The 25379-nt window shown below is 45.4% G+C and overlaps 1 protein-coding gene across 2 annotated transcripts in view; it reads left to right on the top strand.

The window, feature by feature from the left end:
* Positions 1-25379, top strand: part of KCTD2 (potassium channel tetramerization domain containing 2) — a 210836-nt gene that overhangs the window by 169784 nt on the left and 15673 nt on the right. The window contains exon 6 of one of the 2 annotated variants that reach the window (XM_069654839.1): positions 16405-19609. The exons of the other annotated variant lie outside the window; for it this stretch is intronic. Coding sequence (XP_069510940.1) covers positions 16405-16434 — 30 coding nt within the window. The 3' untranslated portion in view covers positions 16435-19609. Of the gene's footprint in view, positions 1-16404; positions 19610-25379 lie in introns of those variants that run through there. 2 annotated transcript variants of the gene reach the window in all.

Genomic DNA, 25379 nt, shown 5'->3' with positions numbered 1-25379 from the left:
TACAATTGTATGCTTATAATAAGGTTGGTGAATCCTACTGTAGCGCTCATCTAGACATTACCCACAATTTTCCCTCCTTTTCCCTCTCGCTTTTCCCTGTTTAACTGCATTTGCCTTTAACTCTAGAGCTGGAGAGAAAGTTCCTTTCTGGGGTTTTTGTGTATTTATACTCACATGAGTGATGCCACATTCGAGCATACACGTTCAGGATGGGTGTCCTCGGGGACAAATAAGGTCTGTGTCAGTGTATTCCAAGACGCAATGTCCTCTTCAGTTCCTGACCAATTAGTGTGCACCACTTGCCGCCATATGATTTGATATATTATTTATAACGCGCTTAATACCCAGAGGTTTCTAAACGCAGACCCGGGGATCGAACCTGTGTTGCTCCGTGTCGTCTTGCTTCCAAGGCGAGTATGTTGCCCCTGAGCTATCCTCCCGAGCCATACTACTCTTTCAGCTAAAGCTCATTTATGTAAATCGCGCCACCAATCTTCTATCCTGGGGCCTGTTGGGGATTTCCAGGACATGGCAATTCTGCACTTGGCTACTATGTATGCAAGATCTTTCATTTTATGTATATAGCGTGCATTTTTTGGATGTGTGAATTTTCCCTATAAGCCTGCAGCTGAGGATTGGGTGTCCAGTTTAAGTCCCTCCCTGTCCATTCTGGTTGCAATCCCATCCCAGTAGTCTCGTATACTTGGGCATGTCCCGAACATGTGTAGCATTCCCAATTATCTAGCACCACATCTGGGGCAAACCTGATCGGAAGAGCCTGGGAAGCTGGAAATTCTTAGTGGCGTTGGGTGTGTAGTAAATAATTGGATAAGCTGCAGTTTAGCGTTCCTAGATACACCCTTATGATAATAAAGTACATTGGACCATTCCGAGTCCGTGAAGGGGGTGCCTAGGTCTGTTTCCCACTTGCCTCTGACTGCGAGTTATGGTGACGGCCCTCCGGCTAAAAGCATTTCATATATTCAAGACACTGCATGTCCGTTATTGGCCACTTCCCACATGAGGTCTGCCGGCGAATGAGTATACGCCATTACTCCATAGGTCGGCCATCTGCATCCTACTGTGCCCGTGACGGTGTGGTACAGTAGGAACTGGCTTTGGTGTAGGCCTGTGTTATCTCTAAGCTCCTGGAAAGGTATGAAAGAATTACCCTGTATTAGGTCTCATATTATGGCTAGAACACTTGTTTCCCAGTGTGCATATGTTCAGCCTCGTCTGCGGCTTGTTAGGGACTACAGAGACCAAGGGTATTTGAGTGGAGAACTGGTCGGCTCTGCGTAGTAGCTTGAATGCTCTATGCCAGAGCTGTATTCCCAGTGTCACTAGATATGGGCTCTGGCTGACTCAGGGCGGTTTCTTCCACAATAGTTCTCGCCAGTAAAAGTGTCGTATTGCTGGTTGGAGCAATTGGGTCTCCAGGGTGGGTTCATCCGCCAGTCAGCCCGTCACGAACTGTAGCTGCCTGCCAAGGAACTACACTTCAATTCTCGGTACCCGAATCCCACCCTCTTCGTGTTGTCTCTGGAGTGTGGTCAGAGCAATTCTACTCCTTTTGTTTTGCCAGTGGACCTCCCTGCACAAGGTATTCAGTGCTTTAAAAAAGGATTTGGGGATATTATATGGGTTGTTAACTTAAAAATGCAGTAGCCTGTGGAGGGCTGTTAGGGAGAATTCTCATAAATGTGCTAATTCCCTTCACCTTAGAGACCCCCAGCAACTTTGCTGGATTTTTGAGGACTTGATTTTCTTACCTGGAAAGAGTGTGAGCCTTTTCTCCCACTCTTTCATGCATTTTGATGTGTGTTTTACACTTAGGTTCTTTGATTATGGAGTTTTAGATAACTCCATAGGCATCATCTTTTCATGTGTGTTACACAGCACCCTCGATGCATTCGCACAGCAATGTCTTTTAGACTTCCCAAAGGTTTAAATACCTTCTCTGGGATAAACTACAGTTTCCCAGAGAATGTCAAGTGAAATTGACTTTACTAGTCTTTCCAAATGTATAGACCCAGCACACACCATCTTACAATGGAGTGCTGGACCGGTTACATACCCTGTGTCTAACTACTCATGTAGCAGTTAAATGCTACCCTCTCCTGTTAGAAAGTCGAACTACCATGATTTTTCCCAACTGCGAACACGGGTAGCTAAAAATCACAGGAGCCATGTTTTTCAAGATGGCGCCTTAAGCCCCTTTGTTTAAACGGGTCCCGGTCTTCTTTTTTTGCTATTTCTTTTTTTTTTGAAAGGTCCTTCTAGTGTTTGTCTCTACGCGCCAAACCAGGTTTGGTCCCTTTGTTCGTATGTCTTTGGCGGGCTTCAGGACTGAAGACCGCCTCTGGCGCCTGAATGTCGGGGTGGGCAGGAAGTGAGGGAGGTGCCCGAAACTCCCTGTGCTTAGTCTCCTATGAGACCCAAATGCACTCTGGCGTGATTGGCTGGCTGACTGTCTGGCAAGGATAGCCACCCTGCTGCGTGAGTGACAGCTAGGCTGGAATGAATGTGAGAAAACTGTTTAAAAGGCGAGTCTCTTGGATTGGAAAGCAGAGTCTACCACTGGAACGAAAGAACCGAAGACGAGCTGAAAGAGTACGGCTGCTGCAACTCCTGGACCGTTGGTTTGCCTGGTGAAGACCTGCTGCAGGTCCGAATTGCCAAGTTCACTTCGACAGAGAAGCCCCTTCAAGGACGACTTCTTCCTTTTTGAGTTGGTGGGATCAATCAACTCGTAAACCACCTGGATACCATTCTCGAAGCTGGTTAGGATTAACCAGGAGGAAGGACACCAGCTTGTGTGCTTGAAGAACAGCTACTCGATCTGAAGTGACTCCATTTTGTTTGTGTTTTCCGACGATCCCGTACAGTGCAGGAGTCCCCCGACGTCCTCCCGCTTGTCCCCACGACTGAGGCTCAGGAACAGTGAGATCTGCAGGAACTGCCAGGAACCAACGACCGGCTGCATTTGTTTCTTCATACTAAGGTACTGTGCCAACCCGATTGAGAGAACGCCACTCCCGTGGTGAAAGTTTGTGAAACTTTCCCAACTTACAGGCCTAATCAGCTTGTGACCCAACAAATGATTCTTCTTCTCCTAAACTACTTCTATGAACTTTTCGCAAAGACTTTACCATTTGATACCAGAACTGCTCTTTCCTATCCAGAACACTAGCCCATTGACTTTGGCCTAGGCCTATTGACTCGAATTGAACTCTTCTGGAGAACTGAAACTATTTGCACTGTCTAACAAGTATATTAGATCTATTCTACGTACCTTGTGCCTTTTTGCTCACTTCTATGCAACTGAACTGCCCTTTGGCTCCTATTTCAGGGGAGCTCAAATTGTCTTTAAATCTTAGTTTTGTATTGAAGTGTATTGGTTTATAATATTAAGTTGCCTCCTTCTAGTGAAATGTTTTCTAAATGATTGTGTAATAAACTAATCTGTGTTTTACCAAGAAACCTTGAGTGTCTACTTGAACCACTGTGATTGAAAGTCCTCTGTGTAGCTTCTTGTACTGCTCACATTCACTCTTGAGATAAGCCTGGCTGCTCAGCTCGCTACCAGAAACTGTGTGGTACAGACTTATACCAAAGGTTGGTTTGGCTGACACCTGTAGTCCTAATTGTGTGTGGTGGTCCCAGAGGGTACTGCATGCAATTCTGCCTAACACAGGCCACCATCATTAGCAGTCTGTTCTTGTGTTCTAACATTGGGTCGTGGTAGATGTGTACTCCTAGGTATTTAAACGTTTAACATTCTTTTGTAGTGTCAGAACCGGCAATCTATCCCACTTCAGCCCGGCCAATTTTGCCAACGTGAATAGGAATGATTTGTCAACACTGATTGCGATAACCCAAGAGTGCTGTGAACCATGCTAGGACATCTAGAATGAATTGCAAGTTGTCTTCTAGGTTCTGTGTATATATAATAACGTATCGTCTGCGTACATAGATATTAGGTGGCATGTCCCATCTGTTGATTCCAGCATCCCTGTATTCGTTCCTAATGTACACCGCTATTGATTCCATGGCCAGGATATATAGTAGAGGGGAGAGCATGAAGCCTTGCCTTGTGCCCTTTTCTAGTTCCTAGAGGTCTGAGAAGTGCCTGCCTGTTTTAACCCTAGCGACCGGTTTAGTATATACTAGTTGTATCCATCTTAGATATGTCTATCCTAGTCTGAATCATTTAAGCGTGGCATATAGCCATTCCTATTTGATGGAGACGAATGCTTTGATAGCATCCAGGGCAACTATTGCGCAGTGTGTGTCCTGGGATTTGGTGCCATCAAGAACATGGTGTAGGCGACGTAGGTTCCACGTTCTATTTCTACCGGCACGTAGCCAGTCTGATCGGAATGTATTAGCTTATGAATAACCTTCTTGAGCCTGTTGGCTAGTTGCACTGTGAGTATTTTACCATCCTCATTGAGCATGGACAGGGGTCTATATGACCCACAGTCTGTTGTTGGTTTATTTGGTTTCAAAAGGGGCATCATTATTGATTCTCTCATGCTAGGGGGCAGGGTTCTTAGGTTGAATGCCTATGTGAGCATGTCTAGTAGAACAGAAGGTCTTATTGATATCTGCTTGTGAATCATGAATAGTTCGGAGCTACTGCGGATGCAACATATGGGATCTCGCTTTTATCACTTTTGTATAGCCAGCCTAGGAGTCTTCGAGTTTGTCCCCTCTTTCATGTTGTTTCTATATGTATTTAGTGTAACTGTGCTTAACTAGTCTTTCCCAACATTTCAGGCATTTCTGCTTCAGTGATGTCCCTTTTGAAGTGATGTTGCATTGGTTAGTACAGCGCTTCTCAATGTCTTCTAATTCTTTCTTGGCTGATGTTCGTTCTCTGCACTGCCTGATACGGCCATTGCTACTCCCCTAATGACTACATTAAATGCCTCTCATAGTGTTCCTGTCAGGGGGACGCGCTCCTTATTTTGCGTGAAGTATTCTGTTATGTTTTCTCCAATGTGTTCTTTAAATATGGCGTCTTGTAGTGCTTCACTCCTAAGTTTCCATGTTGGGATTGGGGGCCTGGGAGGAGCGTACTGCCATATCAGTGTAGCGGAACGTGGTCTGAAAGGACTCTGCTTTTGTATTCTGCCTCTGTAAACAAGACAGTTTCTTTGCCAGCAAAAAAAAAAAATTAAGCCTAGTCTGCAGAGCGTGTGGGGTGGAGTAATGTGAATAGTGTCTGGTATTTGGGTGGAGCACTCTCCAGACATCTGACAAACCAAATAAGTTCAGGAGTCCCTGTAGTGCTCTGGCTGGAGGAGCCATTTTCTTGAATGCACTCTGTCTTGTGTCGGATTTAGTGTGCAATGGAAGTCAGCCCTCCCGCCTCCCCCCCCCAAATCAGGATGCCATTTCTAAAGGGGCTAATTCTAGGGTATAATGACTGGAAAAAGGAGGCTGTATTGCAGTTGTGGGTGGATGTGTTTAATAATGCAGATTTCTATATAGGTTCTTAGAAAATATTGAAGTGTCATTCTACCTTCATTGTCTGTTTTGGTTTGAACGATTCTGAGGGGCACTGAGGATGCTATCCAGATTAAAACCCCTCTAGCACAGGCAGAGTATGTGGAGCCTATTAGTTGTCCACCCCATTTCTTGCTAATCGTGTTTTGCCTGTCTGCCGTGAGATGCGTTTCTTGCAGTAGGGTTGTATCTAGCTTGCATCTCAAGTATGTATATATCCTGTTCCTTTTGACATAACTATTGAGGCCCGAACATTCCAGGTCAACAACTTGAGATTGACAGCCATGTGTTTTGTCGAATAGCGATGGGGCTAGGCTTACTTTGTGCTATATCAGTGGCTCGGTCAACCTCCATCAATGGCTGCCCATATGTATTATAGCTGTATACATGTTTTCCAACCTCAGGAGACTATTCCTTTGTACACGGTCCCTTTTGCTCTTAGAGACTAACTTAGGCAAACTTTGGTTCCCCAACTTCCGCAAATTGAAACATATGCCCAGCTATGAAGTACTTGCTCAGCTATGAAGTACTTGCTCAGGCTTGTCCACTTCTCGTCCTTTCCCCCAACACCGAGGCTGTGAGGCGGGTACACAGTGGGTGGGCCCATAAACTAGTGCCCTAAAGAAAGAAGGACTGCGTGGTGACAGCTGCCAGGGGACAGCCGCATGCAATGTTCTGTGGTGCAAGCTTAATCCTGCCATAAAAATAGTTGGTGAGTGTCCCAGGTAGGGTAGATGATGAGCCAGCTCTCAAATGTTCGCAAACTTCTGCGTGTTTACTTAAGTCTCCTCTATCTCGTCCATTTTCATTCTGCATCACTGTCCCATTAGACTTAACTCACTTGTTCACCAATTGCTGGAGTTGTCCGTTGGGGTCAATCTGTTGATGACTCCACCTTCCCCATCCATGTGTGTACCTCTTTGGGTAGTTCGAAAAATAATGATCGATTCTTGTAAAGGATCTTCAAGCGGGCCGGGTAGGTTAGCATGTATTTCAAGCCTGCCTTACAGAGACATTCTTTAGCGGATGAAAACTGGGCTCTGCACTTCAGCACTTGTATGGTGTAGTCCGATGCCTTTTGTAATGTGCCGCCCATTGAGAATTCCAGGATTATTTTCTCAGTCTTTGACATTTTTAATTTTCACAATTATCGGTCTTGGCAGGGCTCCTGGGGGTGGTTTCCTGGTCAGGGCTCTGTGCCCTTTCTGCTGTGAAGGCTTGTGTTAGATTTCCAGGTCTTATTTCTTGCAAAAACATGTTCTTGATGTAGGATGTAGGATCAGTGCCGCCTTCTCCTTCCGGTAGGCCCAAAAGGCGAACGTTGTTTCTTCAAGCTCAGCCTTTGGCCTCTTCCTGCTCCATTTTCCAGCAATTGAACTTTCTGTTGTAGTACATATGATTGAGTGATGCAGAATCTCTGAGGTGTTCTTGCTTTACTGCGTTTCTATGTTCATGGTTCTTTCTGCTGAAGACCTAACATCTTGACGCAGTAGTCAGTCTATCATTACTGCATCTATTTTGAACTCCAGGGAGGATTTCGGCTCAGCTATTGCTGCAAGGAGCTGGTTTTCGGCTCTTGCAGCATTTCCCTCTTTGCCTTGCGTTAGGGGGTCCTTGTTTTCCACAGATGCTTGTGGCAGGTTTTTGGTGAAGTCATCCATGGTTGCTTGGCTGCTTCTCAGTTTTGCTGCCTTTAGAGGGCATTTGGAATGTGGGTGATCCGAGCACTCTGCACAGAATACTGCTGCCTTTTGTTTAATGGTTTGTTGTTTCTGCTGTTTATTGTAACGTGTCCAGGCTTACGCCAATGAGGCGTTAGGTTAAAGCCTTTGATTGCTGTGCAGGCAATGTTGTGGTGCGGTCCTGTGTGTCTCTCCCAGGGGTTTAGCATGCGTGGCCAAAGACAGTGTGTCTATTAACAGCACAAGCTGCTTTTCCCCGAGCAGGTGTGCTTTGTCGGACCAGTGGGTGCTTCTGACTGAAAGATCCAGCTTTTAGGTCTCTGCCAGCAACGTTAGTCCCATCTCTGTTCCAGGGGATGGTGATTAGGTGGATCAGCCCTGATGGTGCTCTTTACCAGCTGGGAAGACTTGTGCTACAATATTGAGCGCACTTCTTATTCTAAGTTGCTGGTGGCAGCCATCTCCCCAAAGAAGGGGGTCCAAAGGGTTGATTCCCTGTTAAGTGTATTCAGGGCCCGGGATCCAGTTCGTACCTCCCATCGGTCATAGTTTGCAGAGTGGCCGTGTTTAGCAGGCTTTGTCCTCTATTTTGTTATTGTGTTTTATCTTTCTGTTCCCCAGCGGGCCTCAAGTGCTGCGGTATGTGGCAAACGTGGAGGGTTGTAATCCCTTGTGCATTCCCAGGAGTATTCGTGCTCTATTGTTCACAAGGAAGGGGCGTGCAGGGAAGGAGGGGCTGCGTGTCCGATGCCCTTACCTTCCGTGTGTGTCAGCGTTTCTCGCCACTCCGGTAGCCTCCATGTTCTTCTCCCTCAATATATTGAGTATCGAGGGCTTCTTGTGGGGTGACCCGGCCGCTGTGTGTCCGCTCATCCCTCACTTGCACAGATGTATGCGGCACCGCTCTGCTAGGGTGCCGCAGGCGCCATCTTAGTTTTCAGCCCAGGTGGGAATCCGGCAGTGTTGGGTCGATGAATTACCAGAGTTTGAATTACCAGAGTTTAGCGTGTATCAGTATGCAGAAGTTGCCTGCTGAAAGCCCACACACACAAGCTTATCTTCGTTGTCATTCTGGAGTGCTGGCTCGAGCTGTTGGTTTTGGGAGCGGATCTTCGACGGATCAGGCAGGAGCTTCAAAGGCTGCCGTCCTACTCCATTGCTGCTGGCCATGCCCCTCCACTTCTACCCCACTTCCTGCCTGTCCAGACACTCTGGAGCCTAGGTGGGGAATTCCAAGGGTTCCCGCCAAAGGCAAAACACACACATTGACCTCCCTCTCCCAGAGTTTGTTTATTTATTTGGTATGGTGCGCAAAACCCAGAGGTAACAGGGCGCAACAGTGAGAAGGAAAATAAGTTTACATAAAAGCTTAGTTACAGGGTAAGGGACAGTTAGGTTATAGAGCATAGCATTACATATTTACAGGTATACATACAGTTAATAACAATTTGGCAGGTCGGTTAAGGAATATACATATATACAGTCAGGTAGGCTAGTGTCAGTTGGTGTGAGAGGGTACGGTTCAGTCATGGGGATCATTGGACCGTAACCAGGTGAGGGTGTTCCGCCTAAAGCTGTAGTAGGATTGGTCTGTTCTAATGATGAGTGGGAGAGCGTTCCAGTGTTGGGCTGCCATGACTGGGAAGCTGCTGCCTCCCGTTTTCTTTTGTCTGTATTTGGGTACCTGAAGGCAGTAAGAGTTGATCATTCTGGTGGGGTGGGTAGAGGTTCTTTTTGTTATTCTGGCTGCGAGATAGGGGGGTGCTGCATTATTTAAGCATTTGAAGGTGAGTGAGGCCGTTTTGAGCGAGAGACGGTCACAGATTTTGAGCCATTTGTGGTCTCTTCTTTTGTTGGAGATGTCTTCCTTGGAGGGTAGGTTGAGGGCTGTTCTGAGAGCGTTGTCTTGCAGTGTTTGAAGTTTGTCGGTAATATATTTGTTGGCTCCTAGGTACATGGCATTGCAGTTATCGAGTTGTGAGAGTATTAGGGCATTAGCGATGATGATGCAGCTAGCCTGGGAGTGAAAAGCTCTGCATGCCCTGATTAGCTTACACGTGTAGGCAGTAGAGGATGCTAATGAGTTTACTTGTTTTTTTAGTGACAAGGCTGAGTCAAGGTGAAAGCCACTGATTGGCGTTGGATCCGAGGAGCAGGATTTCGGTTTTGTCATCATTCAGGCATAAGCCGTGTGTGGCCATCTGTGCCTGAATGATGAGGTATATTTTGCTTACCAAGGCCGTACCTGAGTCAAAGTTGCCCGAAAGGGGTGTGAGGATATGGGTGTCAACTGCGTAGTTGGTGTATGTGTCACCCAGTCTGTCCAACTTGTCAAATAGGTGCTTGGTAAAGATGTTGTAGAGGGTTGGGGAGACGCAGGATCCCTGGGGTACACCGCAAGTTATTTTGATGGGGTCTGCTGCGGATAGAGGGGAGAAAACTCTCATAGTTATATTGTCCAAAAATGATTGGATCCAGACTATGGCCTCTTTCGAAAAGGTGGCAGCCGAGGCCAGGTGTTCGCACAGGACTGTGTGATCAACCAGGTCGAAGGCTGCCGACAGGTCGAGGAGAAGTAGCATGGCAGTGTTTCATTTGTCGTTAATCTCATTGATCTGGGTTTTAAGATCGATTAAGGCTGTCTCAGTACCGTGCTGCGGTCTGAATCCAGATTGGCGGGCATATAGTAGTTTGTGAGTTTCTAGATATTGCTGGATTTGTAGGTACGCTACTCTGTCTATTATCTTTAACAGGAATGGCACTGTGGTGATGGGCCTGTAATTAGTGGGAATGACGGGGTCTAGGGTTTGCTTCTTAAGGAGAGGCAGAACCCAGGATTCTTTGAGATTGCTTGGTATGGTGTTGGAGGTGAAGGATGCGTTGATCAGTTTGGTTATAAAGGGAGCTAGGTCCCTGGCCGCATCCTTGATTATCTGGGGTGAGCAGTTATCACCTTTGCAATTGGACGGTTTAAGTGAGGCAATAATCCTTTCTGTTTCTATTACGGAAATTTTGGTGAATTTGAAGAGATTCGGGCTGATGGGTTGGTTGTTTTGGCATAGCTGCTAGATGATTCGTTAGTGGTTAGTGAGGTTTTTTTTAGTGCGATCTTAGTTTGGAGAGTTTTGATTTTGTTAGTTAGGGCATTTTGGACACTAGTGCACCATTGTGTGTCTTTAGTTATGCTGTCTGGCAGGGATATGGGGGATTCTAGTTCCCTTAGTATAGCAAATAGTTCCCTGGTGTTGGAGCTGGATTTTTCGATTCTTTCATTAAATAGGTTCTTTTTTGTGAGTAAGATTTCTTTTTTGTAGTTATTCGCGAAAAGTTTAAGTTGTAATTTGTTCTCTTTTGTGGGGCTATTACGCCATTGAGTTTCTAGTTTCCTTTTGCGCATTCTTAGTTCTTTCAGATGGGGGGGGGGGTGAACCAGGCGTTCAGGTGAGATTGTTTGCTGTTTTGCATTTTTTGTGGGGCAATGATGTCTAGTCCTTTCTTCATGGCATTGTTGTAGCTTTTTACTAGGCTTTCTGGATTTAGGTGGCCAGGGAGAGCATTAAAGGCTGGAAGCAATAGCGGTAGGTGGTTGTCGGGGGGGGTTTTGTTGTATTTATATATTTTTTTTTCCTCTAGTGGGCAGTGGTGGTGCCATGATTTTTTCTTTGCAGACTTCTTTATTGAGTGATAATACGAAGTCAATAAGGTAGTGGTCTGTCCAGTGCTGGGGAGTGGTTTTAGTGATGGTGGTATTGCAGTTCAAGGTGGCGATCCAGTTCAGGGTTCTACCTTTGTTATGGGTAGGGGTAAGCACTTTGTTTGGCTTAGGCCATGTTCAGCTAACATATTGGCTATAGCTTGTGCTGGTTTGTCATCAGGGTCGTTCAAACCAGGGTTCAGGTCGCCTAGTAAGAGTATTTGAGAGGTGTCTTTTGTATTGTTGGCTAGGATGCTGGATAGGTCTGCCTCAAATGAGCCAATGGGGCCAGGTGGTCTAAATATTAGGTAATGGTTAAGATACGGGAGTTGGAGATGGGTAATTTGACTGTGAGGAGCTCACAAGATTTGAGAGCTGATTGATAGATGGAGTGGTAGAAGAAGGGAAAACAAAGGACAACCACACTAGTAATGGCAAAAAAGGAGGCACCAGGTTGGTACTTGGGTGCCCCTTTTGTGCACTACAGAGGTTATGGTCATAGCCTGCGGTATAAAAATTACACAAAGTTGGTAGAACACGTCCACTGCCACCAGCCATAACTTGAAGATCGTCTGTGACAATTCACAGGAGTAGAGAGAAGGAGAATACTAGGTATCCCTCTGGCACTCCACTGAAGGTGGTGTGTGCCAATCTCTCAGACTATAGAGTTTTGGGAGAGATACTAAGTATCTCTCTATCCTTCCTTAAGAACTGTAGTTACTCGAGGATATAGGAAAAAATCTTAAAGGAGGACGCTAAGGGTCCCCAGCAACACTGCCCATGAGGACCTGTGTGCTGCAAAAGAAAAGTACAGATGCCCTTCAGAGCTATGGAGTAGACTGATTCCATAGTGCAGGTAGAATAAAAAAAATAAAATTCCAAAAGACAGAGCCCACAAGAATGAATGAGTGGAAAAATGCTCCACTTTTTCAGGATTGAAAAAAAAAGGTTCAGAAGTCCATCAAAAAGTGCTGGAGGGGTCTCATTTGGAGAGGGGATGAAGCATAAAAGTCTTATTCGCTGTGATGAAGCTCAGCAGCAAACCACCAGTTGGCAGGAAAAGGAGCTCTCGAAGTGCCTGTCCAGCTATGAAGGTGTAGGGTGAGGAAACGATGACGCTGGATTGAAGAAAGAAGAACCAGAGGTGCAGGAAATCAGTGCAGCTACTCCTGTAACAGAGATTGCAGTCTCAGTGGACAAGGCAGTGCAGTGTTTCTGAAGAAAAGATGCTTGGGCAATCAAAACAATCACTACTAAAATGTACTACTACTAGTATGTTAGTGCTCTCTTCTACGAGCACGAACACCTCACTTTAAATACAGTTGGAATCACTTTCCAATATACTGCAACAAAGCAAGTGACTAAAGCAATAGAACCTGTTAAGTAATTGATACTTTCAGAACTAAGGGGTTTAAAATAAAGAAGTTTGTAAATACCATACAAAACCTTAGAATTAAGGTTCTGACATTAATAAGTCATTCCCTAGCTAGAAAAGAGGGGTTTTAGTGCCCTTGGTCACAGATCCCAATAAATGTCTTTTCAGTAGGCTAGGAGTCTCTATAGGTAGATTGAACAAGTGTTGGCTTGCTCAAACATGTAATTTTAAGTGTTCCAAACTTTAGGAAAAACAAGAGGAAAGGCTTTGAAAGACTCTCCCATTTCAGTCACTAGGTGAGACTGACATGAGGATACCAGGCCAGCACACCACTGTTCAAAAGTAGGCAAGAGAGGGCTAGGACTTTACGCCCATACAACTCTACGGAAACAGGGGTTGGGCTAAAACGGGTAGGTATACTCGCCTACCCACCCCCGTACTCCAATTCATTCAGGGACCACTGTAGATTTGTGCCTTGGTCCTTTGGAGGAAGCCTAGGGGTTGCGGTTGCAGAGGTCACATCAGGCATCCGGTCAGGAAACATCAACTTCGGGATTGGGACCACCACTCCAGCAACTTCCTTGGTGAACAACTAGGAAGCAATACAAACGGCGAACAGCGATGACTACTTGTGTGAATAAACTGGCCTCTAAGCCCCCTCTCCGTGGTAGAATGCTGCAACTTCAGGAAATTGCTTCTGGTTCTATAATCTCAGGATCCGCAGAGTCTCTAGGCTCAACTCGAGATGCAACCATTGCAGCGAAGTAGTCCAGGAGGACATCTTGCTATCCCACAGGATGGTTCTGAGCTGTTTTGAGCACTTCCAGCTACTGGATCTTCGAACAGAGGTCGGGACTGGCTGTTCCTACCAGTCGTGGGGTTAAAGCACTGAGAATATCTGCAGAATGACTTTGCTTCGCCGGGCAAGTGAAGAAAGGGCTGCTGGTGATCTTCCAACGACATGTTCTAGGTCTTTAGTGGACTGCTCTCCTTCGTAGACGGCTTGGCTCAAGCGATGATCTGAGGAATGGCTGAAGGGGTCCGACTTTTATCCATGAACCCGACTGGGAGTTGTCCCAGCCCACCAATGGCAAGGATTTGTACCACTGGCAGAGGTGGTCCAATCCTGAACAGCTTCTCCCTACTGCATCTGCCCGGCAACAGACATACCTGGCTTGGATGTGGACTGGGTCCAGACAGACTCAGCCCCCAACATCCGGAAACACACACAGGTCAGCACTTTGTGCGCAAAAGATGCTGTTTCCCCCAAGAAAAAGACTTGCCATATATGGAAAATCCAGCTGCTCCAGGACAGGATAAAAAGGTCAAACTACAAGATAGTCAAAGGACAGTTGAACACCTCCTGGCATTGCCATTTTGAGTATATGGTAGACTAATTGGCATTAAGTGATAAAATGCAAAATTTCATGAGACTGAGAAGGAAAACCTTACAAAAGTATCCGCTGCTACTAACCCATCCTAGACACATCGTATAAGTAACCACAGTAACCAAAATCAAAGTGTCCCTACTGCACTTCACGTAAAATGAGTTGTGCAGAACAAATAAAAACAACTCTTCAATGGAGTAGAGTAGAGTTCTCCTACACTGCCATGGGAACTAAGAACTTAGGAAGATAAGTGAAGGAAAAAGGCTTCACTTGCCTTCAACCACCAGGAAAGGTGTACACAAAAGCAAAGGTTGGGGTGTGCCTTTGACTCTTGAGGGAAAACAGTAAAAAGGATTGTTCCCATCTCTTGGCCTGACATGTTGAGTCTCTCAGGGACACATACACAGAATTACATGTTCAGTGAGGCCCTTCCTTTGGACTCACTAGTCAAAAGGTCTGTGAACTGATGGAGGGATAAAGGGGAAAAATGGCATTGGACTTGCTGTGAATCCCAATATAAGACTTTCATCCTAACACCAGCCATATATTTTTCTGTCCATTCTGGGACTTTGTTCTGGATTTGTATTGATAAGTCTGGATAAATACCTCCTGAATGAAAATGGGCATGTTGCCTTAAATGCTGGTGTTGGTTATTTTGAAAGTGCAAATTAGCACAGAGCTACTGTTAAGACTTGGCTCTTGAATTAACATCCTCGGAAGCAGAAGAACCATGTTTTAATCATTCCAGATGTGAGAAATCTTAGGGTATTCTCACTCCTACTCCCCTGGGACCCTCTATGCAGGTGGCCAGGGAAAGGCCATCGCTATTGGATCCTGACCATGGGGCGCAGAAGAAAGGGAATATCACCTTGGTGGAGTGTCCTTGAGGATTGGTAGTGGGGAACCCTTGGGCGAGACATGGTATCCCCTTTCGATGACCAAACCAACATTTCATAGGTTACTATAAGTCTGTGTTTGATGTCCAAGGGTTCCTTATGTTTGATTTCCAATGTGTTGCTTAGAACTTTGGGAAGGGGACCCCGAGTATTGGTATAGACGATATCACCTTGAATCCAAAGAAGGTAATTTTGAGAATTTTTTATGCAACTGTTTTACCCTTGGGGAATGGAGCTGAAAGGAAGCTGCAAGCTAGAAGAAGCTCAGAACTTTGTGTTGAACACTGTTTTCTTTTGGTTGCTGACATCACTACACATTGTACAGATTTAGTTGTGAGGGCAAGTATAGGTTTTGGACACAGATTCTTAAATTGAACTCTGACTCAGACTTTCCTTAGTTTCATTTAGGTAGGGAAATCCCACCTTACCATAGGGCAAGTTGAGCCCTTTTCCATCCTGACCTTTAAGTTAATAAGTGTTTTATTTTTAATCCTGAATCTGTGGTTTGTGTCTTGCTTCATGATGCCTTCACACAGCCTGGTGTCTCTTCTTCGTCACAGTGATTAGTGGATAAGAGATTCTAAAGTGCTAATCTGACCCTACCCAGATCTTCTCCCAAGAAGTAATATTGCCTCATTATATAGCATTTTTTACAAATGCCCGCCACTTATCAGCTTTGTGATAGGGTTATTTCCCAGATTTATAGTACTCAATGTATTGACCATGGAACAATGAAGGACCGAGTCTGCCCTGCTTGGATTCTAACCCGTGGCTGCATGTTGCATCCAACTATTCGTGGAAGCGTTTAACTTGCTGAACCATCTTTAATACTCAATTTAAAGGCCTGACCTGTTAAGTATTTGTGAACAGCAGGAGAGTGTTAATGGCCTATACAGTGTTTACAACGTTCTTATCCAATGCCACAAAATGAGATATGTTTGTGAAACCAATTCTAGATTTTCATGTGGCAGAACTCTTCATGCTGTAACCGTAAAACCCATATATTTCAGAGGAAAAGCAAAGCTACATGCAACAGCATACACAGTCAGAGGCGTAGACAGGGTAGGGCCTGAGTGGGCAAGGCCCACCCAAAATCTGTAAATGCCCACATAGCAGGACTCTATGGGCATTTACAGATGTTAGTCGCTGCAGTGGGCCCAACTACATTGGCTTTAGGCCCCACTTGTTGGACAATCCTGGCTACACCACGCCTCTGTGGTTGGTTGCAAATTCAGGTCTGGCTGAAGGTGTCTCACATAACTTAAAGCTACTTGACAGTTAGGCCAGTTTCCTGTGTTGTGAAATTGGGTGGTGTCCTTGATTTCTCATGGACTGTTTATTTGTGCCTAAGCCATTATTCTCAACCCTGCTCCCTGCTTCATTACAGACGGGCTTTAACTGTGTTAATCGTGAAAAGGTCTGTTTTGCCCCGTTTCAGAGTGCTTTCATTAGAGGTTTCGCTCCATCATTGTCTCCTTTCAACAGTCTCAAACAAATCTTCTGTGCCTTTGAGATCACATAGTGGCTCCTTCACCTACCACTTGTAGTATATTTATTTATTATTATTTTATTTTATTGACCAGAGATTTTCATGGGACAGAACCATGTGATGTTAACATGTTGTGAATTATTTTGTTACTTGATCGATAGTGGCTTTCTCTTGTTTGAATGTGTTTCTCTAGTTTGAATATGTAACTTTTAATCTGAGGGTTTGTGTTAGAGGGGTGATCCCTTTCATGAAGTGTGTGGACCCTGTGATTGAGAAAGAGATGTTCAAGGAATGTGTGCACTGGTAACACTTATCAAGGGAACCTTCACGGCACAGTCTGACTTGTCGCTCTTCTTCACAATGCAGATTCTTCAGGAACGAGGCTCTCGGATGTGACCGGGAAGAGTGCATGAATCTGGCATGTGCAAAGGCGAAGTACTGTTGTCACTGAATGTCTGAGGCACAGTGCAGAATTCTACACTGGACAACCAGCTGATGATTTTAAAACTGACCATGAGAGCATAGTGCAGTGTTCTCGCCTTCCCCTGCCTTGCACCACGAGCACACAACCAAAATGTCTCGCCACATGGTTAAGACTCTTCTTTTACTCAGGTTCAACAGTGGATTTCTCTTTAACCCATTTCATCTTTTTCCTGAGAGGAGGAAAGGCAAAGGGTGCATGTGCCCAGGATTAAGACCAATGGGATCTGAAGTGTCCCATCTTTCCTGCCCTGTTTCTGTTGAACAGTGGGAATCCTGTTCACTCTTCCAGTCTGGTGTTCTCACTTGCTGTTGTTTATTGCACGTGTTCTATGGATCACCTCTGTGTGATGATGCACTTGTTGCATGGACCTTGCTTCATTGGATTGGTGCTGCTGCATCTCTAGCATGGACCTCACTGCCTACAGCTTGTGCTGCTGCATTTGATGTATAACGCTTGATTTCTCTAGTTTTATGCTGCTGCCACTGTGATTGAAGTTATGGACTTTGGTGGCATCTGCTTTTAGATGTTTAGTGGACTCAGCTAAATGGTTTTGCTGTGTATGGTGTCTGCGCTTTACACAGTCACTCTTGTTGTGTTGCTGTCCGTCTCCTGGAGCAGGTAGGTACATCGCTCTCACAGGCAGCACTGTTAGTCACTCCCCCCCCCCCCCCCGAAGAGAGAGCTCTCCAAGGGTTGAACTAAATCTACCTTTCACTCCCATGTAGACCAGACCTGATGGAGCTGTGAATACTGCCAACAAGTTATGACCATTTGTACAGTTACAGCATGCTGCAACAGGACAACTCAAAAGCACTGACACACAATTTGACTACTCTCCTGTGTGCCTTCTTGCTTTTTTTTTTATTTCTGGTGTTCCTTCTTCTCTTCCTCTTTTTCCTGCCCCAAATCTACTCCGCTTACCTCAAAAGTTCGTTTATGCCATCTGCATTTCCTGCTATCCCAGCATTTTTCCACAACAGTAAAATCAAATGTGTGATAGCAAGTTTATATTTTGCGGAAACCGTGACGATGCCAAACATCTATAAATGTTCCTGTTGGAAGTGATATGTATGTAGGTCGTGTCCGGTGCTGACAGCAGGTGTTGTGTGCCTGGATCCTTGATCTCCAACATGAGCCAAAAGTATTCATACAACAGTATCGCAGACTTACGAAGAGCCAGGGCTGGTTCATCATTTCTAGTGACTGGGCAATGCCAGTGATGTTAGGAACTCATGTGGTGGGATAGTGAAATAATCTGTTTGCTTTTCTGGGAGAATGGTTCTGGGCCTTTTTTCTGCTTCTTGCATGATTGTTCTGCATTTGCGGCTCATAGCTCCCATTAATGTGTGTTGAAAATCTGCGTGGGTTTGGCTTGTTGGAATCTCTTCTGGACCGGTCACTGCAGATTTGTGCTTGTAGCCCAACCTTTATGCGTTATACAACCTGTTTTTAGATTTGTGAGTTATTCTGAATAAGATTTGATTAGTAGAAGGCACTGGAGTATTCTTAAATGTAGGAGAGGGGGATTTGGGCTTGATGAAACACTTTTTTCAGCATGTGGATTTCCATGTATATTAGGTAGCAGCAGGTGTAGCTACTCACGCTGATGCTACTGATACTGACACATTCTATTTATTCGCTCTCAGAAACCCTAGTAGGGTGGAGGGGGCTATAATGTGCTGAGTTGGTAGGTGGGAGGTGCTTGATCATCTGTATTGTATTAATCATTATTGACCTTGAAGCACACCGGCCCTTTCAGCAGTTGGGATCTACCCACGTTAGCTCATTGGGGTTTCTTGTCCAGCCTTGCATCCTCGAATGCCAGCTGTGCCTGATACATACGAAACCTGACCAAATGAGTGGTGCCTCCATCTTCACATCTCTCAGTGAGGTGCTTTTGAGCCCCTGGAAGCTGTTGTGATGTGTGATGGTCTGTGAGTCGGCCATTGGGCGTCTGTATGAGGCTTCCAATAAGCACTTTGTATCGGAGTGTTTTAACCTCTTGATCAGTAACTGCCCTTTGAGTTGCATGACCCCAGCTGGCAATGAAAAAACTTGATATTCTGCTTTTTTAAATTATCCTAGTTTTCTTTTGGTGCCAGGTCCATTGGGACTCGGATGGACCCCATTACAGCTTATATTTTGAAAGAAGTGAGATCTCTTCTACTATTCAGTGGAGGGAACCCACTTAAATAAGTTTTCCTTTTTTACCACCAGAGTACCTCTGCCTGTAACCAGAGGTAATTGTTGTATAAAGAGTTTGGATGTCACCAGCAGTGTTTTAAATGCTGAAAAAAATGTCAGGAGGGAATGCATGAGATGGCCTGCCTGCCTGCATGCATGTGTTTTATCAAGGCATCTATTTTATCAAGGCATCTGTTTGTGTCTGGAAGTGAGAGTAAATCTGACACAGGAACTGGAATTCCCTCAAATCAGTACAACTATCCAGTCAGATGTGGACGTGAGGGAGGGGAGAAACCAAGACTGTCACCGAAAAGGAAATGATAAAAATGTCTTAGTGCTGTGACATTGGAATCTGTGTAAGTAGTTTGTGTATGTTTTCAGGTACTGATGTTATGTAACATAAGGGGAGTTTGGAAAAATAAAGGGGTCTTTGTAACGGATGGACTAGAAATGATGACCGTCCCTGTTGCTATACTCTAGTTTTCTTTTAAATTAGGAGACCTCTTGCACTGATCACATCATGATGGGTTAGGAGTAGAGTAGATATCCCACAATCAAAGTTGTGGGGACAGAATAAATTACCCCAAATGTAGTCCACAGAGTACAGTGAGGCTTTGGGGGTTCTGAACAGGGGTGGTGCCTCCATTCCCTCAGCCCACCTCTCCTTTGTGATCTACAATTTGATTGTTAGAGGTTCTTTGTTGAAAAGAAAAAACAAATACCATTCGGAAACGCTGCGTTGAGGTGGTTGTGGGGCCTGTGCTCATCCTCTCTATCTCAACTCAGTCACTACTCTAGGTGTCTGCAAGGGCTTGAAGATTGCTGTTTGTTGATTAATTGCTTTTGAACAATTCTGAAAATGCTGTGATTGCGATGTTTTTCAATAAACAGTGAAACATGTCACTGGATGTGTGCTTACTGTGTCCTGTAGCCGCCTTCTATGTTTTTAACAACCTTTAAGCCACTGGTCTCCGATGCCCACTGCAGCGGATAGCTTTGTCTTCACCAAGGGACACACACATTAAAATGATCAAGTAGCGCAAGAACCTGTTGAAGTCTGAAAGAGGCCAAAGACAAATGCAACCTACTAGCAGATCTACAGGCCTGTCCCTTCAGCCTAGTCTATAGTATGCTGCAAAAGGAGCCAGAATGTGACTGATTCTAGTGTTCATTTTCATTAGTTTTAGGAGTTGGGCACTGAGTTCTGTGTCCCAGTAGCTTTCAAGCAGATGGGTAAATTGTAGAGAAGTCCAGGTTTAATATGCACCCCTACACCCATCCCTCTTCTGCGGTTTGTATCGGACACAATGTGCTCATTGTCTACTGTTGCACTATTCTTCATCTGAACATGAGCAGATGCTATGTTGCTAATAATGTCGATCAGATCCTTATCTCATCCAGTTTCACATCAGGACATTGACTTTTTGAAATGTGGGTTTCTGATGGAACATAAGATTGAACAACTTTTTTGTTCATCACATTGAAGAAATGAAGATTGAATTATGTACGGGTCTCTAACAAGTAGCTTCTGCTGCAAAAGATTAGTTAGAAACATCAAAAGCGACCCTAGGGCATTCAATGTGAAAACCATATTTTCTTTCTTATTCTCAGCACCCAGAAAACACAACAACTTCTGACTATATTAAGAGTACTAGCTGTCCTATTTTATTGGGTCAACGGTAGCCCAAGGTTTTGAATGATGTTAACGCTTACCTAGAGGGCCCTTTTCCACGTTCTTACATTTTAGGTTGCGATTTTCTATATTCTGTGAAAAACCATTCATCAATGCATTGAAAAGTGGTACCAGATCTAGCCAGGTTCCTCCTGCTGAGCCAATCGTTGAACATCAAATTGACACTGATGTGGATGAAATTGAGGCAAGGAGACAGTCACTGCAACCCCCATATCAGTCACATCCTCAACCTCAGGCACACTTGTTCTTGCTCCAGATCCTGCCAAGCCTGGTCAGATAGTTGGACAACAGATTACCTAAAACACTGCTTCAAATTCTTTATGAATTGAGGCCACAATTGATTCCTGATCCTCCAGCTCTGTGAGCAGAACCTGTATCACGCAGCAACATATTGTATGTGTGCCACCCAAAAGTACCACATCCGGAGCCCCAGAGGCCCCAGAACAAAAACCTCCTTACAAAGTCCAGTCGGGACTTGCAGGGATTATACCAGATCCATGAATCCTAGAAGAGGGTGATATTAAATTCCCTGACCTAGCAGGTTTCCCACCTACCTTCTCTCTGCTCCAAGACATGGAGGGCTGTAAGTACCAGAAGGCCCCAGCATACCATCCAGTAAATCACACCCTGCTTGAGATTCGGGTGTTTTATGCCATGAGTTGGGCCTGGAGCATCTTTGGTCTGAATTCGACAAGACTACTTTCTATTTCATTTCATGGTAATGCCCAGGAAGAAAGCTGTTCTCATCCTGGAACAATAAGGACCCCGGTATCTTGCTATTGATAGAAAAATGTGCCAAAGTGCCTTACTTGCCAACCAGACTTGGATTTGATCATCTCCAGGGTAGATAACTGGTAGGAACAATCTGCACCCACAAGTCTGCACCCACAAGCAGATCTGGAGAAAGTATAAAATAATTTTTTGTTGCTGTCACTTTAAGAAGTTAATTTAGAGGCAAGGATTTGTGTGCGCATGCGTCTATATGCATGCTAGATCCGCCCCTCTCCTTACCATCTTAAAAATAGTCTACCGTCCCGGGAGGATAGCTCAGCGGCAATGTGCGCGCCTTGGAAGCAAGACGACACAAAGCAACACAGGTTCGATCCCCGGGTCCGCGCGTAGAAACCTCCTGGTTATTTAAGCATGTTCTAGATACGCAACTAAAATAAAACAATTATGCAACTAAAAAACAAACAATTCCTGTAACAGCGCCTCGATGCCCGCGGGCTGTGTGAGCACTTTAAAATATAAAAATAAATAAAATGTGTTTGTTCCTCCTAAGAGGTGGGTTGGGTTAGCATTCACTCTGTAGCTGCCCTCCTTTTGAGGCTTTGCTGACTGTCACTCATTTTTGGGCTAACATATTTCGTCCACATTTAGCGTATGCCTTTCTCTGCTGTATGGTGTAGGTTGGGGTTTTCAAGCAATGCTTCCAATGTGGGACTCAGTTCTTGGCTGCGGACCCTCACCTCGCCTGTGTCCAGTGCCAGGACAACCACCATCCATTGAGTATTTGGGCCCTTTGCATTATAATGGAATGGAACATGGTTTTATGTAGAGAATATTTGCTAAAAATGTTGGCCTTTTTGTGCACAGCTCTGTATGAATTGAGGAGTTGGTGTTAGTTGGCTTGCGGAAAGATGCAGAAACTTTTTTTGCAAGGGGATTCGCCTGAGGTCGCAATCACTTTGTTTCTGGGAACAATACCAAAGGCAACAGGAGATTTTGTGAAGCACCGGAATGACTTTGACATAAGCAAGGGGGGAACTGTGTGAGGCCTCTGGCTCCAACACAAGAAATATGATCCTATTTTTCTTAAATTGTTTCCAACACTCTCGCACTCCTCTTGCAGCCAAGCACACAAAACGCGGAAAGGGTGACTGGCCCTCTCCCTCGAGTCTCCATATCTTGCCATTTCTTCATGAGTCCAACCGCCCATTCTTTTCCAGCCCTGCCGTCGGACCCACCCCACCTGCCACTCCCCGTCTCCACCTCTTTGAACACGACCTCTCACCCAGTACACCTAAACACCTAGTTCTCTTTCCCTCCAGACATGAACCACTCTCAACAATGAACCACCCTCACCAACTCGCCTAACCCAACGAACCACACATGCACCACTCGCCCCCATCGATTCACTGCACCACATCTCACAAATACCTATTACAGCCGCCTGCTCTTCCCGCTCCCCATCGACCTGCCTCACCCACCCCTCACACCCTCAAAGAACACTTGTGTCCTGAACCCCCACTACCACCGCTCGGTCAGCCTCAGCCTCCCTGACTGTTCCGACCACACCTTGCATCGCAACGACTGACACCTTACTCACTGCATCTCAATCCAACCGAATCTCCCAGCCATGGCCCCTTTCCAGTACCAAAAACAAAATGTCTTTTTGCCTTGTCTTTCCTTCCTTGGCCCCAGCCCTCCATTCTGGCAGACCAGGGTCTCTGCAGTAATTCTCACTCTTTGTCACTTTAGTTGACCAAGACATGCTAAATATAGGTGTAACCCATCTAAAACATTCAGTAGGTAGTTAAGCCTTTGCTTGCCTCATTGAGGGGGTAGACTGACATGGGCAGGGCAGGCTTCTGCCGCTGTCTGTTAATTAATAACAAAACAAAAAATACAATATCTCACCTCTCCCTGGTGAGAGGTTCAACAGGCGTCCTGCAGTGCCCCGCGCACAAGTGCTCCCTGGGCTGTTGCCTGGATTTCCCACCCCCAGAAACAGCCCAGTTAAAACAAGGGAAAGCTCTGCTGCTCTGCTGTTTGAATTATGGATCTACGGTTACCACCTTTGGTCAATGGAAAAATCAGACTTGCTGTTCCGCCTACAAGCTAATTTGTTTCACCTCCTTGACATGCCCCTTTTCAAACCTAAAGAAAGGCAATAACTAGAATCAATGTAACCCTTTGTGTTCTGCACATATAGAATGTTTTCTTGGCAGTGCTTTTAACACTATCCATTGCATTTTTTGCACTCAAACAGAAACATTGCGCTTAAATTGTGCAGATTCTGCTTTTTGGGTGCTCACTAACAGAAGTGTGTAATATATTCTTGTATCCTGGCTTGCAACATTATGTGTTATTATTGACTTCTGCAATTGTATTCACTCTCCGCCCTTGCTTCTCCCCTCTTTTGACTGCTTACTCTCTGTTCTCTCCTCTTCTGCCTTTCTCCCTTTTCCTATCTCCTCCCCTCCTCCTCTTACTTTCTTCTATGCACTTACTCTGTCAGAATTGTCCCTGGACCTAGTGTGATAGCAACCTCGTCTGTCTCCTCCCTCCGTCCCTTAATCGTGCCCCCACCCCCACCCTCCAGAACTATCTGAAATGTTGTCGGGCCTAGTACTATAGTGGCTTGTTTTGTTCCTCCCTTCCTGCACCCCTCTCCCTCACCTTTTTTCTCCAGCTCTACCAGAAATGTCATCAGGCCTGGCACGTTAGTTGCCTGTCTGTTTCCATTTCCTTCCCACTCTCCCCCTCCCTTCCTTATCTACGTTTTAGCTCTTGCACTATCTGAAATGTCGTTAGGCCGAGTACGATAGTTAATTTCACATCCTTACTGTTCATGGCCTGTAAGAATGTCATTGTATTTTCTCTTTTTCCCCTCCCTTGCCTTGAAGCGCTTTGAAACACATTGTTTATATTCCCTATATAAATAAACTATCAAATCATATATCGTATCATATCATGAGCGTCAGGAAAACAGCCACGCCTCATGAAGTCACCTGTCTCCTTTTCAATGCTCGCTCCGTGTTGAGAAACATCATAACATCTTTGAACTCCTATCCTCTGACCATCCTGACCTCATCTTCATCACTAAAACTTGGTTCTCTGATGATTTTGCACCAATCGCGCACAAGGCTCCACCCCCCGCACCCCCCATCTCCCACAACAGACCTTCCAGAGGTGGCGGAGTAGCGATCCTCTATAAATCTCACTTCTCCATTTCACTCACCGAAAGCCAGCCCTGCAATGCTAACTGTGAATCCTTTGTAGTAAAACTATGCTGTCAACACTCACTCACTGTTTCTTACTCATATATAGACCCCCCTGGATATGATAAACATTTTGTCAACAATCTCTGTGACTCACTAGCTACCATTCAGGTAAACCACCCAACACTCTCACTAATGTGGGAACTTCAGTATCTGGTTTGATGTGCCAAAAACAACTCCATGACCCAACCCCTGGTCGACAATATAGAGGCACTCAACCTCTCCCGACATACTACAGGTCCAACCCACTCTGGAGGTCATATCCTTGATGTAATTTTCAGCTCCTATGACCTCGTCTCTGTATCTAGTCCCAAACCTCTCATCTGGACAGACCACTTTGCCATCCCTTTCTCTGTCCTCATTCCACCCCCTCCAACCAAGACTCACCCTGCCTGCACACGTGATCACAAATGCTGGAACAAAGTCAAGGTCCTCCCTGATCTAGCTGAAGCCCGGCTACAGTCTCTCAGCACCGCTCATCTCCAATAGACCATTAACAATAGAATCCTTTGACTCCTGGCTTAATGAGTCACTACTTCCTCTCACCCCCTCACCCACAGCATCTCGCAAAGGACCGTCCCCCAAATGGTTCACGCCCCACCTGAAGACCATCAAAAGCAAAAATAACTCTCTTGCGCGGAAATGGCGAACATCTAAAACCCCTCTCAGCTGATCTGTTTGCCTGCCACCACTGTAATTACAAATCCGAGATCTGAAAGGCCAAAAAGGCCTATTACAATAAACTAATCCTGAACTGCCGCAGCAGCAACAAAGAGCTCCACAGGATCATCTCAGAATTCGTGAAACCCTCATGCACCTCTGCCGTGACCACATCCATGCAAACACTCTGCATCTCCCTCTCCCTTCATTTCTATAACTCATCTCTCGACAGGATGTGAACCCTTAATACCAAACTTTCTACCCTCGCCCCCTGCCCCACACCTGCACCTCCTAACTCCACTGCTTCGGCTGCCAC

The sequence above is a fragment of the Ambystoma mexicanum genome, chromosome 3q (assembly GCF_040938575.1).
Source record: "Ambystoma mexicanum isolate Mex_15411 chromosome 3q, UKY_AmexF1_1, whole genome shotgun sequence".
NCBI lineage: Eukaryota > Metazoa > Chordata > Amphibia > Caudata > Ambystomatidae > Ambystoma > Ambystoma mexicanum.
This window is presented reverse-complemented; position numbering and strand designations above follow the sequence as displayed.